At 45.4% G+C, this 16,135-nt stretch overlaps 2 protein-coding genes across 2 annotated transcripts; both read right to left on the bottom strand.

Moving 5' to 3' along the window:
* Positions 1-871: 871 nt before the first annotated feature.
* Positions 872-6,661, bottom strand: LOC139647243 (fascin-like). Its single transcript, XM_071523107.1, has 5 exons — positions 5,699-6,661; positions 3,596-3,752; positions 3,350-3,471; positions 3,077-3,247; positions 872-2,417 (listed from the first exon to the last, which is right to left on the bottom strand). Exons 1-5 carry the CDS (start codon positions 6,534-6,536, stop codon positions 2,212-2,214), a joined length of 1,494 nt encoding a protein of 497 aa, XP_071379208.1. The 5' UTR covers positions 6,537-6,661; the 3' UTR covers positions 872-2,211.
* Positions 6,662-9,219: 2,558 nt separating this feature from the next.
* Positions 9,220-15,671, bottom strand: LOC139647411 (sorting nexin-8-like). Its single transcript, XM_071523304.1, has 13 exons — positions 15,647-15,671; positions 13,808-13,887; positions 13,605-13,673; positions 13,355-13,475; positions 12,828-12,964; positions 12,161-12,241; positions 11,715-11,769; positions 11,238-11,343; positions 10,823-10,952; positions 10,616-10,684; positions 10,087-10,251; positions 9,843-9,992; positions 9,220-9,720 (listed from the first exon to the last, which is right to left on the bottom strand). Exons 1-13 carry the CDS (start codon positions 15,669-15,671, stop codon positions 9,220-9,222), a joined length of 1,689 nt encoding a protein of 562 aa, XP_071379405.1.
* Positions 15,672-16,135: the final 464 nt, after the last annotated feature.

Here is a 16,135-nt window from a genome sequence, read left to right as displayed (position 1 = left end):
TTTTATGAGATTGGTCGACCACATTCCTTGCTTGCTTGTCCGTTAGGGTACGTTTCTGAAGATCGTCCTCCTCAAACCCCATCCCTGCCATTACCTGTTACCATGGCAACCTGCAGAGATCCTGCTGTGGAGAATGAATGATGACTGCTAGCCGGTTTCCAGTCTGTGTCTGTGTCAGAGCACACATGTACATTTTAGAAGGCATTACAATGACTGAGAGTATTTCTTTTTTTAAAACATAAAGAGGCTGAGATCTAAATCGCTGCTGTGGAAGGACAAAGATTTTCCAGAGAGGAGAAAGTAGAGTAGGTTAGCTTCCTCCACCCGCCCCTTCTATTCTCTTGTACACTTTTGGCTCACTGAAATCTCAAAGGCAAATGATGCAGCCGCTCTCTTCCTCTCCCACACACAATACTATTTGCAAAAATCTTGACAATGGATTTTCTCTGGAGCACAAGATGGGTGCCATGTACTACATGAGAACAATTCACAGTGTCAAATAGTGGCAAGTCACTGAAGCGGCATTCAAATAGTCTTTTCTGGCACTCAGTGTATTGTCCGATGTGGCAGACCCCACCCATTGGGTACTCAGATTAAATCAAATGGCAGTAATTATTTGCAAAATCAGTTGCTTACTTTTGCTATTATCTTCAACTGCTTGCATCAGCACAATCGGAAGAGTTAGCAAGGTGATGTCAAGGTGGCAGAAAGATTTGTGGCATTCAAACAAACTAGGCAGCCTGATTATACATTCTGCACAGTTCAGGCGCTGCTCCCTGGGCTGTAATAGGAGAAATGACAAAGGCAAAGGTTCGCTGTCAAGAGAGAAAAGTTTATTGAAATTTTTACTCAGTTCAGCTAAAATGGAGGAATATGAAGAAAAGACAGAAATGTTCTATGCAAGGCACAGCCACAATGACAGCCAGTGAGATCGCCCCATCATTGTGTTCACAGGCCGACAGTAGCACCCGATCTAAGGCAGGCAGTTCATCACTACAGGTGTGTGCTTTTCATCGTCATTCAGTTGGGCACTACATCACTGTGCAGAATTTGGGTCACTTTCTGTACACACTGATTAGGAGTTTGTGTATCTATGAGTGCATGTTTACGTGTTTGTGTGTGAGCGTTTGCGTGCGTGTATGTGTGTGTGTGCATGTGTACAAACAGGTTCAGAGGCTCTACCCACCGCCTCCCTTCCTTTCCTTACTTCCTTTTTAACAGAATCGGTGACCGGTCTTAACTCAGTATGCTCCGTCAGTCTAATGGGTGAATTTCAAGGCTGTTCTCACTTGCCCTCTCCCTTCATTCCTTTCCTCCTAAAATACAACGGAAAAGATTAGACTCATCTGAGGAACCAGAGAGCGTCGAGCGGAGAGGGCATGTGTCTGAGGAAAAAGTTTTAAAACAGAACCCATTCGGTCTGTCTGCACTTGTCAGACTGAGGAAGCGACTGTGGGCGGCAGAGTGCAGACAGACAACATGTCGGGATTGTCTGTCTGCAAGCCCCATCCCATTTCATTTCAAGAGCCTCGGCACAATTTTGCACTTTAAGTTTCCATGGTAACTATGTTTGTGAAGCGGTCAGCGACAAAGAAAGCATTATTTACAGCACAAACATGTAAATCAGTAAGATCCCTTTATCTGTTGTGTTTTATGACTTAGTCTGAGAGAGAGAGCGAGCAGGAGATGAAAGCAGCATTATAGAACCAGCAGAGTAATATTGGAGTAGTTCCATTCACACCACATTTAACAGGAGAAGCTTAGATACTGTAAGTTGTGAGTAATAGAATTCGACATTTACACCAGTAGTTACCATAGATAGGCACAACTCATGCGGACTCGACCCAGTAATATCCCCAAAATTTATCAGGCACAACTTGTGTCAATTGGACTAGAAGTAAAAAAAAAGATAGTGTAACCAGATTATTACTAGAATTCCTCCATCAGCAAGTCATTGTAAATCCAAATCTCCAGTCTAAAGCCCGGTAGGAGGAGATGCCAACTCAAGAAAAAGAATTTCCACCCAGAGAGCTTTGGTGCCATGATTTCCAGTTTAGCAGCTCCAATTTCCACCTTACACAAAAGCATACCCACACATCCACCCAAACACAAGTACACACATACACACATACACACACAATGCAAAAACAAACAGCGACCTATCTACCAATAGCATTGAGTTACATCGTGGTGAAGTCCGACTGTGCTTTCTCAGTATTCCCAGAGGGTGGCGCTGTCCAGGGAGTCGGCGGTGGCCTTCAAACCCCCGGCATGGTCTCCTTTAAGGTACTTCCCCCCCAGGGCGCGGATCGCCATCTTGTTGAGGTCGCAGAACTCGAACAGGAACTGGACAGGTGTGGTGCTGCTGCACACCACTGCCGTGTCCTCTCCGACACACCAGTACTTCCCCTGGGAGTCTGGACAAACAACACACACCTGATGAAGGCTGGCTTACACACAGCACATGTAGGGCTGGACCATATGGTTGAAATAACTTATTTTGTATCTATTTTTTTCAATATCAACATACAATATATCACAAAATAGCTCACGTGTGCAAAGATACATGTCAAATAATCAAATTGATGTTCATTGCATTGAACTGCATGGTAATGTTAAGTGTGATGTCAAACAGACCTCTGAAATTTAACTTAAAATGTTTCATACTTCATTTTGTCTCCTGTTTTTGTCATTTTGAGTGTTTAAATACAATTTGCTTGTGATCATTAATTTAGAGAACAGAACTGTGTATCACAATATCATCAAATCATCACAATATGATTCCACTGAAAGACGATAAATGATAATATTGAATTATTGCCCAGCCCTAAGCACATGTGTTGGTTAAAATGATAAAAGAGATGATTTACAGTAGGTTGATCCACATAGCCTTGTTATTCCTCCCATGAGACCTATTAGATATTGACTTTCTCTAAAGCACAGCAGAGCTGAACAGGACTGCGGTGAGCAGCACCAATTTAAAGTCACTGCTGTCTCTCTCTCTCTCTCTCTCTCTCTCCGCCTCTCTCTCTCTCTCTCTCTCTCTCTTTCATCTGTACACAAAAACGCTGCCCACCTTTGAGGCAGTAAGCGCCATTGTGGAACTCGAGCTGGAAAACATCATAGGAGGCTCGGTTGGAGTCCAGCGTTGCCAATCCGGCCTTACGGCAGCCAATGAAACCGTGTTCCCCACGAAGGACAATGATTGGACGGTTGATCAGCTTCATCAGGAACTGCTCCGCCTCCCCTACAGAGAACAACTGGTTAGGGTCGGGGCAGAAAGCTCTGATATCGCTTGGTGTTCATCAGTGTGGTCAGTTTAGAGAAGAGGAAGGGAAACATGACTGACCAGCACTCTCCACAGTGGCAGCCAGCTGTCCGTTCTTCTTGGCAGTCACATACTTGCCGTTCGCTGCACGCACACACACACGCCCGTCACGCCACTCCAGTTCGAAGTAACTGTTGGCAGACCTGTGACACGCACATTGGCAAACACAATGAGCAGATTGTGAGGCATGACTATGTGGAAGCTAGTGTGTGATAGATAGCTGACATGATGCAGCATATGTGTGTGTGTGTGTGTGTGTGTGGTTACTTGGTGGAGGCAGTGCACTGCAGTCCTCCAGACGGTGTAAGGGTCCAGTATTTTCCAGCGGCGGTTCGGAAGGCACACTTCCTGTCCTCGCGGCTCATCTCTAACTGGAAGACTTCCTGGTCCCCCTCCTCGTCCTGATTGGCTGACAAGTCTATGCCTAGAAAAGTGGGGCAGTCAAATCACAAGAGTCTCATCTCAGTTGGCGTTGGCCTCCAGAGACTGTCCTCCTTGTCCTGAAACTCTCCTCTGACCCACAAACTACCCCAGATACAATCTTAAAGGGATAGGACGCCCTGAAATCACTTTTTTCAGCTGTTCAGCAATGTTCATGGCAATATTATAATGAAACACATACATCCTTAACATTGCATTGCATAATATTTGTTTCCTGGATTTTGTGTGACAATCACAGCTTTGTATCGCCAACTAGCGGCTGAAATGACTTTGATGACGAATGAATGATGATGTTTTGATGATGCGGACATTTTGAAACATCATACATGTTACCGCCCCCTCTCTTTTTCCTTCAAGAAGCCCATGTGTGTGTCCCTCCCCCCTCGCCCCACTGCTGTTTAATTTGAGTGTAATTTACTTTTTGGCGTCCCCACTTTCCCTCAACCGTCTGCTTCTACTTCAGTTAGAGGGAGAGACTTCCTACATTTCCCAGAATGCCTGACAACCCCCAGAGAATGTGCATGAACTAGCTGAATGGAGAGTGGTTGGGCGGAGAGTGGAGAGATTACATAGTGATAGTGATAACACAACAATAGCATAGTAACAGCAAGAAAGCAAGTTTTTCCAGTCGGGAAAAAGTGAGAGTCACGGCCGTTACTCAAAACGCAACATGCCTTGTGGCTGCAATGCATTATGGTCAATTAAGAAATTGGTACCTCTCCCTCTTCTACGATGGATTTCTCCCTGTATGATGAAAGTCGGTGGGTCTAGGTCTAGCACTTTGCTCTTTGATTTTGAGGGACTGAAACCAAAACTTGATGTTTATTGTTGAGACTTCTGAGTCTTCAGATGAGTTAACATGAAAGAATAATAAATTAGACACTGGCTCCTTGCCCTCTACCTGCATTACAGTATCAATATTGCCATTATGGCCATAACTTCACTGAAAAAACATTGTAGTCACATGTCGAGGGTGGGTGATGAAACACTATGACCCTACAGACCTCAGGCAAACAAAGAGTTTCTCCCATCCTCCACAATTCATCTCTCCTGGAATGCTCTCTCTCTCTCTCTCTCTCTCTCTCTCTCTCTCTCTCTCTCTCTCTCTCTCTCTCTCTCTCTCTCTCTCTCTCTCTCTCTCTCTCTCTCTCTCGCTCTCTCTCTATCTCTCTCTATCTCTCCCCACACACTCTTTATACACGGATTAATGCATATCGACTGCATGGCTACTGTTAATGTTCACTCACACATGCATGCAAGCACAGAGTCACAGTGAGACTGAGTGGCGACAAAGAGGTTACATAGGCGATGGCATACAAGCCACACTTCCTCCATCAGGAAGGGGAGGACCGTCTCACTCACACCTCCCTCTTCATCTTTTCTCTGCCTCTCCCTCTTCCATTTTATCTCTTTTGTCCTCTTCATACAATTCCGTCCTCCTCCTCCCCCTCTCTACTCTAGATCAGTGAGATGACTAACGGTGAATAATTGTAGACTGAAGCTGACCCCCCTCCCCTCTTTAAGCCAACCACAAAACATGGATAGTGTTACTGCAGAAAAATGTTAAGCTAGACAGAGAGGGGCTGAAGGAGGGAGGGAGGGAGAGAGAGAGAGAGACAGAGAGAAAGACAGAGAGAGAGAGAGAGGGAGCATGATAATGAAAAACACATGGTGCAGGGAGGAAAATGAGAAGCAAGGGGAGGCTCTAATCTGCTGACACACACACACACACACACACACACACACACACACACACACCCCAAACTCATGCAACAGCTGTCTGAGTGTAAGCCCAATTATGCAGTGACTTCATCGGTATGGTGAAATGTTCCTTCAGCCAGAAATGTGATTTTCCTGTTTTTTTTTTTTTGTCTGGCACTGTCCAGCTCGGTTGCCCCCCTCCCCCCCTCCCTCCTCCCCGGACCTCACCTTGCCTCGTGGAGACGTTCCTCTCGTTGCCTGCAGTCAGCACGACCTGCGCGTGGCTGCGCTCCAGCCCAAACAGTTCATCCTTGCCAGCGCGGGTGCTCTTCCCAGACTTCATCGTGCCGGTGGGACCCACGGGCGCAAGATACCGCCCGTTGCAGTCACGGAAAGCCACTTTTCCGGAGCGGAACTCCAGCATGTAGCCGGTGTCTTTGTCCGTTTTATTGGACAGACTGCCGTCGTTCCGAAGGAAGCGGTTGTCAGAGGTCTCAAGGTGGTAGCGCTGGTCCCGGTAGACCAGTGTAACGAACGAGTCGACCCCCCAGGGGACATCCCGGTCTATGGACACCTCCTGCCGCTCCCCGTGCGCGCTCAGGTGGGCGAAGCGTTTGCGCGCAAAACTGTAGAGATTGACCTGCGGATGCACGGCCAGGTGCACGCTCCATTTCTCCGCCGGCGAGGCTGTCTGCGCAAAGCAAGTGATCCGGTCCTCGCTGCCGCCGAGGTACCGGCCGTGCGGCTCGGACTGCAGCGACCACCGCCCGTCCTCGTGCGCTGTGATGACGAAGCGACAGTCCCGGCCGCGCGTCTCGCTCTCCGCGGTAACGTTCCCGTCTTTGTCCGTGGCTAGGTAGCGGCCCAGGTGGGAGACGAGGAACACGGCGCTGCCGTCCTCCCCGGTTTGCTCCAGGGTCCAGGTCTGCTTCTTCTTCAGGCTGCTGGCCGAGGCGTTGATCTTAAAACCGAAAGTCTCCGCCGTCAGATACTTCCCTCCGCTGTTGATGAGACCCAGCGGGATCTGCAGCAGATCACCGGGCCCGTCGGCGCCGCTAGCGGACATGTTTGCGGTGTGAAAAGAGATGCTGAGAGACAGACAGACGGACAGAGGGACTGAGAGACTGTGAGAGAATGTGTGTGTGTGTGTGAGAGAGAGAGAGAGAGAGAGAGAGAGAGAGAATCAGAGCGAGAGAGGGAGAATGTGTGTGTGTGTGTGTGTGTGTGGCAGAGAGAGAAGAGAAGAGAAGGGGTGTGTGTGTGTGTGTGTGTGTGTGTGAGAGAGAGAGAGAAAGAGAGAGGGAGAGAGAGAGAGAGAGAGGGAGAGAGCTGCTGTGGTCTGACTGTCCCTGACTGCAAATCCAGACCGCCTCGCTGGAGCTGCAGTTGTACTTGGAGTTTTATAACGGGAGCACACGCCCCAGATTTAGGCAGAAGAGAAGAGAGAACACTGCAATTTTGTCAAATCACCCCATCCCACTGCCCCACTCATTACCTCCACAAACACACACACACACACACCTGCATGCAAATGAGCCACCACTCGCCAATCCACTAAAGGCAACAGATTATTATCACTAATCTATATTATCTAATCTCATTTACATTCATATTTCTCTCCCTCTCTCTCTTTCTCTCCACCCACTGTTGGTCTCTTGCTCTGTCTCTCTCCCTCTAATTGGGTTTTGCTCACCCTCAATTCCACATGGTTAGAGCCATTCACCAACTGACAGACCAGTGTTTGTCTCCAGGGATGTGTGTGTGTGTGTGTGTGTGTGTGTGTGTGTATGTGTGTGTGTGTGTGTTTTGGGGGTGGGGGGCTAAAGAGAAAATTGAGAAAAAGTTAATCAGACAGGAGACCAATGGGGAGCTATGAAGAGGCACATGACAGCATGACTCAGGGAAGGTGTTGTTATGGGAACATGTTCCTCTATTGATCAATCTATCTATCAATCGATCGATTGATCTATCTATCTATCTATCTATCTATCTATCTATCTATCTATCTATCTATCTATCTATCTATCTATCCATCTATCTATCTATCTAGTTTAAAAATTAGGTCAGTTCAATTCAAATTTGGAAATTTGGCTCAGTAGGGCCTCTTTCTCTCTCTTTCTCTCTTTCGCTCTCTCTCGCTTTCTCTCTCTCTCGCTCTCTCTCTCTCTCTCACTGTCTCTCCCCTGGCGACACCTTGTCATGGTAACGTATGTGTGCTGTAGGGTGAGAGGTCATGTCTGTTAAAACGTTCTCTCTCCCTCACAGACCCCCCCCCCAAAAAAACCACCACCACACTCTTATGGTTATTATAGAATGCGTGGTGTTATATAGAAACACACTAACCAGACGACCAGATAGCATTTAGCGTGCAGCACTGAAAATGTATCTGAGCTGAAGTACTGAAGTAGGTCTGCCCGCTCAGCAAGCTAAAAGCTGAACTGTGCTGGGGAGGAAAATGTTGAGTGGAATTATCTGGGCCAGTGCAGGTAAAGAAACATGTTGTGTGGGCGTTTCAGAATCCAAATAGAAATCAGATGTCCAAAACAAAAAAATAAAAGTGTGGATTTGTATTGTCAGGTTCAGTTGTTTCCTGACTTTATTCCCTTCCTTGTGATTCCACCCATTTCCAGCCCCTGATCAGCCCATCCTGCCTCTTCCGTCCTTGTCCCCCTGGGCTCTGCCGTGACTCTCAGCACATCCACCTTTATTTATACTGGGGAGTGTGTCAAGAGTGTGTGTGCTTACCTTTTCCTCACACCTACCATAAGCAGGGTAATAAAAAGCCCCACTAGAAACCAGTTCCCCCAGCTAAGCCTTTGAGCCATTTTGTTTGCCTGAATCTGATTATGTTATGGCACTGTGTATTAAAATATCACACCACAGAGCCAGCAGGCTGTTCTGTCCAAAGTGCTGAGTAAAGAATAAGGGCTGCCATAGTGTAGCATCAGCAAGCTTAACATTTTGGTACACAATGTTGTCAAACATTTGTTTTCCAGTGGTGGAAAATCTACAGCAAATGTGGGAAAACTGGAAAATTCACCAGAAGTTTACAGCAAAGCTTATTTGCATAGATTTGCATGTAAAATTTGTTACTGCAAAGCCATGGCCCTTTAAGTAACAGTAACAGTAACTGTTTAGTTGATCGAATGGTAGCACATGGCTTGCTGAGTTGATAATCACATCTTTAAAGGCTACGAATACACTGATAGAAATGTGAAGCTATTTGTAGATATTTATATTTGTGTCTGCGGATCAGCTCATGGGCCAAATATGAGAGGTTGGAGAAGAACAGAATTAACAGCTCTGTGATCCAAAACATTTTGTACATGGTGCTGCTGAAGGGAGAGGATAGGTGGTGCTGGTGATGGGGGATGAAGAGGGCATGAGAAGTACAAAAGTGCTGTAAAAGTTTATTGTTTCTCTTCATTTTTTTTATTGTACTGTATGTTTGTCAATCGTACATTCACAAATCCATTTGAGAAATAACAACAGTGACTGTGGAAATGACAAATAACAATGAATAACTTCATATAACTATATAATTTTATAATGACTGTTTTTCAAATGCACACCAAAGTTCTATTCAGGTATTTTATTTCACCAGTTGACAATACTGGTAAGAAGGATCTATGCAACACAAAATAACTCCTTGTTGTGTGTTTTGGCTACTACTGTCTTATAACTCAAAATAATGTTATAACTGACTTTACATTGTACTACATCCACAGTTCAGACTGATCATGTGTGGCTCAGGGGAAGGAAGTGTCAGAGGCTGTGGTGGCGTCATCAGTGGGGCCAGTGGGGAGCCTGGGAGAGACGGGCTGCAGGCCGGGGGAGGAGGGGGGTCTGGGGAATTGTGGGACTTGGGGGCTGGGTCCGGGACTGGGAATGGGACTGGGAGTGGGGCTTGGGCTAGGCCTCTGTAAGGGGAGTCTGGTGGTGACAAGGGCTTGAAAACTGGGACTGGGACTTGGACCGGGGCTGTTAGAGGGGAGTCTGTGGGTGGAGAAGACCTGAGGACTGGGAATGGAACTGGAACTGGGACTGGGTATCTGTAAGGAGAGTCTGGAGGTGGACAGGACCTGAAGACTGGGACTGGGCCTTGGACTTGGGCTGGGGCTGGGAATGTGGCTGTTAGAGGGGAGTCTGGGGGTGGAGGGAGGAGAGAGAACACCGCCTGGCCCTGGGCTGCTGGGATGCTCTTGGAAACCGGCCAGAGCAGCACCCAACTCAGACCACATCGCCCCCATCTGGACATACACAGAACAACAGCAGTGTCAGATTGAAGCAATACAAGGTCCAGCGGTATGTATTCTAGGGTAGCTCATAGTATAATATGTATGTGTGTGTGTGTGTGTGTGTGTGTGTGTACCTCAGTGTGTCCCTGGGCCTGGGCCTGTATGAAGCAGGCCAATATCTGTGTTGTCAGAGGAAGCTGACTGAGGATCAGCTGAGTCTCCTGGTGGAGACACAACAGAGAGAAGTAGTTCCTCAGCTCCATGGTGACGATGGCATTCTCCTGCTACAGAGAGAGAGGGGGTAGTTAAATGCACAATCTTTCTCTCTCTCTCTCTTGCTCTCTCTCTCTCTCTCTCTCTCTTTCTGTGTGTGTCTACCTGTGTGAGGCGTGACTCTAGCTGCTGGGCACTGTGCTGCTCTTTGGCCGGTGTCTGTGTGGGTGCTGCAGTACTGCCCGCCTGCCGGCGGGTGGCGGCAGGTTTCTGCAGCAGGGCTTTCTGATGGTCCACCAACATGCTGCGCTCATGCCGATCACACAGCTCCTGTAGTTATAGTACACTTATATTGAGTGACATATTCAAACCCAAGGCAACATTGTTTTATGGCTGCACCATTACATCAAATGGAGTAAATCAATTTGTGCACCATTTTATGCACATGTCCCTGTAATTTTGTTTAACGTATTTGGTATCTTTGGAAACCTTATCTCACATGTGGGGCCTGCCGGTCCCACATGTGCTTCTACTGAGTAAATAAACAAAGCAAACTTCAACAGTCACTTGCCTGGTATGATACTTCCATCTTGCAAGGTCATTAAGTTCTCATGAACTCAAATGGCGTCACACAGCTAATCATTCACCCATATATGCCCAGAATACACACATGTTCGGTGCATTGCCTTGTTACCTTGTATGAGTGCAGTAGGTCCATAAATAAGTTCAGTTTCTCCAACACATCTTCTTCCTCTCTGCCCCCCTGCTCCTCAAAAACAGACACACACACACACACACACACACACACACACACACAGGGGACAGCTCATATTGCTGTCGTACAGTAGCATGGCAGGTTTGTATTCCAACAGACACTGTGGTGTTATCGTGCGTCTGTCACCTGCTGTGCTGCTCTGTTGGCCAGTGTCATGACGTCCTGGGACAGCCCTCTGAGACGCTGTCTCTGTGTCCTCCACCCGCCCCCGACACCCTCCACCTGCGGGACAGGAGACGGGTCACATCCCAGGACACTGGAAGGAGAAAAGACGTGAGACAGCCTGCTTTCTGTGTGTCACTCAGTCCATCGATCTGTCTCTGTCTCTGTTATCCATTCTCTTCTCATTCATCCACCCATCATTCCCTTCTCTCTCTTCATCCATCCATCCATCCATCCATCCATTCATCCATCCATCCATCCATCATTCCCTTCTCTCTCTTCATCCATCCATCCATCCATCCATCATTCCCTTCTCTCTCTTCATCCATCCATTGCTCCGCCCCTGCACCCCATCCTCCCTCCCTCTCTTGCTGAACACCTCAGTTCCTTGGAGAAGAGGACCAGATCAGCAGCGTTGTCATGAGATCTCTGATTCATTCTGTCCAGTCTGTCCCTCAGGCGCTGGAAACTGGACAGGATGTTTCCTGCTGATGCAATCATTGTTACTGTTTTGATGATGCAAGTGTGTGCCGCTCTGCTACTGTAGACTATATTGTAATCCTTATACCAATTGATCATGCATATTATCCACATAGACAGCACAACCAGATACAAACAATTGATCATTGACTATATAAACATGAAGCATGCATTTCTACATCAATCACAAACATTAACAACTACAAATTACTTTCGTAGCGCTACTGCAGCTGTTAAAAGCCCCTAGGCTTTTTAAGGCTTTAGGCCTTGAATTTTGCAATTTAGAAATCTGAATATTTTTTATAATAATTTTAAGTGAACAGAACTAAGTCAATTTATACAGTCGATTATGGTTAGAAGAACATGTTGTTGTTACCAATGAACTCCCGATTACTGGTGATCTGGATTTGAATGTCACTAGGTAAATATTCCTGAAAGAAGAAGAAGAATAGATTAATGAAAGACTAGCACTCATTGCTGTATAGGAACAACTACACATAAACAGGGCAGCATAAAATTCAGTATGTGTATACATATGCTGTATGTCTTAATTTGTTGTAGTTGTGGTATGTGTTGTTGAATAGGCATCAATCCAATTTTTTGTGAATCAACTTATTGGAAATTTCTCGTGGGACTACTCATCACAATTTTTAGTCTGTGTGTATCCAGAAAATTGAAGAAAGAAAATTGTGATAAAATTACTATGTAAATGACTGTGTTGACTATGTAAATGAAGCATGTAGAAGTGCTCTATCAGCAGGTCTTGTATTGCCATTACAGATCAGGCCTCCAATTAAAATGTAAGGTGATTATGCCAGAGACCTTGGCCTGGGCTGCAATCTGATTGGTCAGGAATTCATCTCCCCGCTTTTTAAACGACTCCCTCAGCTTCTGCTGCACATCCTGCAGAGAGAGGGGGCAGACAGTGTTTAGACAGAATAGATAAAAGGTAAATCTGGGTAACACTGGGTAACCCTTTATTCCATTAAACAGTGTATAAACCTATGGAGAAGTACTGTAAAAGATAAAGTAGGAGGCTACTTACAAAAGAGAGTTCAAGCACTCAAGACAAGTGTTATTGTGTGATGTACCAATGTTTCCCAATGTTATCTTTACTGGAATTGTCTTATGTTGTGGCCCATTGTGGCTCAACCCTAATATGAAAGGTTATAATGTTTGTGTTATTCTTGGCCTCAGCTGGAACTCTATGTTTTTTTTAAGTACTTCTTTTGGTACATAACATTTGTTCAATTTGTTCTCATATTGTGTTGCTGCATTCTTTCAAGTGCAGTACATTATGCACTGGGGGGTATTTACAGAGGGTATTTACCTATTATTGTGTGCTTACAATGCCTTTCCATTGGTTAATACACAGGTTAATACACTGGAATAAATTCATTGTAATCAAAATTGTTGCCAAGCTTGGATATTTGAGCGTCTCTAAACGGGGCGGTGGAAACACTGTGTATAGATAGATAACCAGACAAACCTCTGAACCGGCACAGAGGAAGATATCGACCATCTCGTCTTGTCCCAGGAAGGGGTGCTGTGTCACCAACGCTGTAAACCTCTCCAAGCTTCGCCTTCGACTCTCAATGAACTCTCTCTCTGACTGAGAGGTTAGCACTGGAACAGGGAGCACAGCAGACACACAGGGAGCCTGATAGTGAGATATTATACAGTGGCAAAACTACAGTTAATCTAGCTGTCTAGTTGTGACCGGTGTGTCTAGATGTGTGTGTGTGTGTGTGTGTGTATGAGGCTTGTGTTTGACTATAAATAACATCACAAGGGTCAAATCGGCCATAACTGTCACTTAATTTACTTAATCTACTCCTTTTCATATGTGTGTACAACATAGATGCTCTTTAAAAGCTTCTACACTACGAATTTTCTGATGCAAAATGAAAATTTTTATTTGATGTGAAGACCATCATTGAAATCTGATAATATTTATTATGGAATATACAAATAAATGCTTAGGTAAATAATGCCATGGAGCCGCAGTGTTCTTACCCCCCTTCAGCATCCTCTTGGGCGGCAGCTGTGGGACTGTCCTGTAGGAGAATCTCTGCAGCAGAAGCTCATGGAACACGTCAAAGTCACTGTAGCGTCTGTGAACCGGCAGCTTGAAACGCTGACACACACACACACACACACACACACACACACACACACACAGGCACACACACACACACACAAAAGATTAGTTGTGATAAGGTACTGTAAATGTCAATGAATCGTGTGTGTGTGTGTGTTATCTGACCTTAGTTGTGATCTGATATTGCACATGTTTGAGAAATGGCAGTCCTTTCTTCTCTGTCAGCAGCTCCACCTATTCAATTTTAGAGTCATTTAGAGTTTAAGAAATGGATTTCATTACAGCTGATAGCGTACATTATACTTTATACTAAGTTATTTTTTCTGTGTGATTGATCTGGTGTGGCAGTGTGTGTGTGTGTGTGTGACCTGTACAGAGTGTTTGTCCAAAAGAGGCTGCAGTGTCAGTGAATCCACCAGAGGTCTCCGCCCTGAAGCCCGCATCCTCACTGCTCACTGCTCTTCTGCAGCACACACACACGCGTGCACACACTCACACACACACATGCGCGCACACACTCACACACACACACACACACACACACACACAAGTAAGGACATTGAGAGAGAGAGAGAGGAGGGGAGAGGAAAGGAGAGGAGAGGAGCGGTCAGCTGTTAAGACAGAGAGGGAGAGATTGATTTGATGTTTTGGCTTATCACTTTGTACTTCAGGGTTAAAGATAAGATAAGCCTGCACTTTATGGATCCCCTGGGGGAAATTCAGGAAGTGCACGTAAATAAAGTACAGGCAATAAGCTGTAATATGATGAATATATTCATCCATATCAGAAAAACAATAAAACATTATACAGATTTTTGGTACATGGCGTCTCTATATGAGGGTGTCAAAGAATAAGACAGAAAAAACAGATACAGATTATATTAAGATTTTTGAAATGTCATGGAAATGTCTTGCAAATGCAAAGAGATAGTAATATTGTGTGGAAGAGCACCTGAGAGAAGGCATTAACTATCCAGTCATTACTGATATCAGTCTTCTTGAGGTGATGCTAAAATCACTTCTTTAATAAATTTAAAATCATTTGTTGGAATTTGCTTAGTCACCCAGAAATATGGAAACCATATCCAAAAATGGTCTTTAGTTTTGACTTTATGTTATATAATGTTTGCTCACACATACATTTTTGTTGGAAACTCTCTTTTTTGTTCAAAGTCTTATCTGTTGACAACATCCACAAACATGATGGGTTAAGTTTTATCCTAAAGACTGAGCCTTGTTGGAGTCTGACCCAGCAGAGCAGCCAGTGACACTCTGCCAGGAGAGGATTTACCTGGCCCAGGGTTAGGGTTAGGCTGTTTGGCAATCACACACACACACACACACTGCATTACAAGTTTAATGCATGCAGTATGTGTAATCAAAACTGTCAAGACCGTTAAACTTTGACGTGCGTTAAACATCTCGGCTGTGTGTCAGAGACGAGACACACAATAGATTTGTTTGCCCAGAACAAAAGTATTCTGCTCTGCCTGGCTGTGTGGCTCTGAGAGTCGGACCACCTGTATAAACAGTGCAAATGAGAATATGATACAGTAACGAGAGGCCGCAGCAAGAGGTGCGCTCTCTGCACACTTTGCAGGGGAGAGGAGAGTCAGAGACATCAACAGTGTAATCAACAGGTCTAATTTCAGAAGAGATGCACACATACATGAGACAGCGAAAAGACAACACTGTTTCCCTCTGCTTTTCCTTCTATATCTGTAAACCTATTCTTCAATTCATCCACACATACAGCTGTACAGTCCTTACCTGTGCTGATGTTTCTTTAGCAGCATCTGTATCTGCCTGTCTGTCTATCTCTCTGTCTCTCTCTCTCTTTTTCATTCTCTCTCTCACTTACCAGTTGATGTCTTTTGGTTGTGTCTGCAGTGGTCATCTCTGTGTGTGTGTGTGTGTGTGTGTGTGTGTGTGTGTGTGTGTGTGTGTGTGTGTGTGTGTTGATCGCCAAACAGAACATCACCCGATTACAGTTGTTATGACTTCATGCAGCATACTTGCTACCTGGGGTATTACAGATTACATAACATCACTGTGTGTATGCATGCTGGATTGTGATTGTGTCTGTGTGTGTGTGTGTATGTGTGTGTGTGTGTGTGTGTGTGTGTGTGTGTGTGTGTGTGTGTGTGTGTGTGTGTGTGGTCGTGGGGGAGCTGCTCCTATGCCAGCAATGTAGGCCTATAGGTCACCAGATGTCAGCGTCCATGCAGTCATGACTTAACCTGAGTAATGAATCCATCAGCTTCAGTCAACCATCCCTTGATTTACTCGACTCAATCAGATTATCTTTATGTTTCTTAACTGTCGGGGAAGAGGAAGAGGGAGTGATAGGGGAAGAGACGGAAGAGGAATAATGCAGTGTGAAAATGGCAGATTGTAGGTGAAGAACAGGAATCGAGGAAGGATTTAATGAGACCAGGAAATTCAGAGATAAATAGAGGATAAGTAGGAGATTGTCTGAGGAAAAGAAAGTGAATCACAAATGAAATAACCTTACATTTCATTTGCCTCAGCCCTCACAGTAAATAAGAGGGGTAAGGGAGAAGAGAGGGAAACACAGAACACAGAACGAGAAGCAGAAGACTTCCACAGTGGCATTTTGACTGACAGGATGCTACTGACAGATTTGTTTGCATACCAAAGTCACATCAGTTTTACTGTTTTGATGATGTTTTATT

Source organism: Centroberyx affinis, unplaced genomic scaffold (genome assembly GCF_046629955.1).
Source record: "Centroberyx affinis isolate AG114_WGS23_722 - 3 ecotype Tasmania unplaced genomic scaffold, CSIRO-AGI_Caff_v1 ptg000100l_1, whole genome shotgun sequence".
NCBI lineage: Eukaryota > Metazoa > Chordata > Actinopteri > Beryciformes > Berycidae > Centroberyx > Centroberyx affinis.
Note: the sequence above shows the minus strand (reverse complement) of the source record. Positions and strands in the feature narration are given on the sequence as shown.